At 41.1% G+C, this 1,619-nt stretch overlaps 1 protein-coding gene across 1 annotated transcript in view; it reads right to left on the reverse strand.

Annotated features, from left to right (window-relative positions):
- LOC101861130 overlaps positions 1-1,024 on the reverse strand; it is a gene marked incomplete at its 3' end in the record, with an annotated part of 3,614 nt that extends 2,590 nt beyond the window's left edge. Inside the window, 1 exon segment of the mRNA XM_013083686.1 lies at positions 761-1,024. Coding sequence (XP_012939140.1) covers positions 761-965 — 205 coding nt within the window.
- Between the last annotated feature and the right edge of the window lie 595 nt (positions 1,025-1,619).

Consider the following 1,619-nt stretch of genomic DNA (forward strand, 5'->3'; position numbering starts at 1 on the left):
TGAAATTGACGTTTAGCTAACAAACAGATTTAGTTCTAGAAGTCAAAGCCACAAGTAAAAAGAATGAAAATAAAAGCACAAGGTCTTCCTTCACCAACCCAAAAATCCTAAAATTATACACCATCCCATTTACTCTGCCCTATATTATCTTCAGCCTAAGATAGCTTAATTGTGCACGCCCACTTTTTAGACCCACGAGCCGCCCCTGATTAGATCTATAGATAATTTAGATTTGTCAGGGCTTCGTAGATTATGTTATGTATGTGAACAACTGAGCGATGTCATGCCAGTTGAACTGGCAGGAAGTATACTAAAACGTAATGCGTAGGCCTAATTGTGAAACAGTGTGGTGAAATCAGACACTCGTCAAAACAATGAAATCAAAGAAACGGGGATTTTTCTGATCGTTGGACAACTTCTTGTTTTTTTTTGTTTTGTTTTTTTAGCTCAACACCTTTAATGTACTATTTAAAACACATTTTTATGTGTCCAAAAAACATTGAATAAGGGCACTAAAAAAAAAAAATCTAAATTTCCTATCAAGTTTTGGAAGTTGCTAATTTTACGTCCCGCACAAGGCGACCACCACTTCCCTCAATCACAAATATTTCAACTTCTAATCAAGATAGATAGGTATTTTTTTCGCCAAAATGCACGACAGAAGAATACGCTTTAAGATGATTTAATAACTCTATATTCCCAAAACATTGACGAGCATAATCTGATTCTACCACGTCGCGACAAAATTAATTTCTCTCACTTTGAAGCATGAGCCACGTAAATCCACACTGGCGGATTTTATTCACGCCTTGGACGATCTCCGCAGCCAGAGAGTCGTTAAAGCTCAGCGTGGGTAGCTGGGGTTTGCAATGTTCATCGTGCAGCTGAAGCTTCATCTCCAGATCAGTGCTGAACTGTAAGTTACAAGCGTTTTTTCCTCTCTTCGAGACTGGTGCCAGGACCATCCCTGCGTTGTACGGCTGGGAAACGGAGCAGCGAGACAGTGAGTACGCTGGCTTGATTTTGAACGACCTGGGGGGAAATTATTTGTTTAAATGAAGAGACTCCACTCACAAATTTGGTGAGGGTTGTTGGCGGATGCTCTGGTGTGGTTTGCTTCTTTTTTCCTATGAAACATCTGTCGTCCTTATCTCCCCTGCTTCTTTGTTATGTTTGTTACTTTCTTGTCACACCTCTAATCATCTGGCGCTCATATGACCTTATGCAGTTGCGACCGCCGTAAAACCTCTACTAAAACTAAAACTATGAATTTGGTTGTAGTAAGAGTTTAGCAGCACTTGCAACACAATCGGGTCATATAAGTGCCAGAGATTAGAGGTGTTACTATAGATTACCGTAATATACAAAGAAAAGTAGGAGGAGAGATAAGGTCGATAGATGTTTGACAGGACAGAAAGAGTCAACCACACCTGAGCACTCACCAACCACCCACCCACTCATGGATGCTAGAGATATGCACGCAAAAGGCCACAACGCTATATATTATTATCCCAATCACAAGACGGGGATGATGCATCGGTATTGAATCATATTGACAAAACAGTGGAATGACTGAGAGGTCGCTAGGGCATAATACTTGGGGGCGTGGGGGGTGGGGG

Source organism: Aplysia californica, unplaced genomic scaffold (genome assembly GCF_000002075.1).
Source record: "Aplysia californica isolate F4 #8 unplaced genomic scaffold, AplCal3.0 scaffold00249, whole genome shotgun sequence".
Classification (NCBI taxonomy): Eukaryota; Metazoa; Mollusca; class Gastropoda; order Aplysiida; family Aplysiidae; genus Aplysia; species Aplysia californica.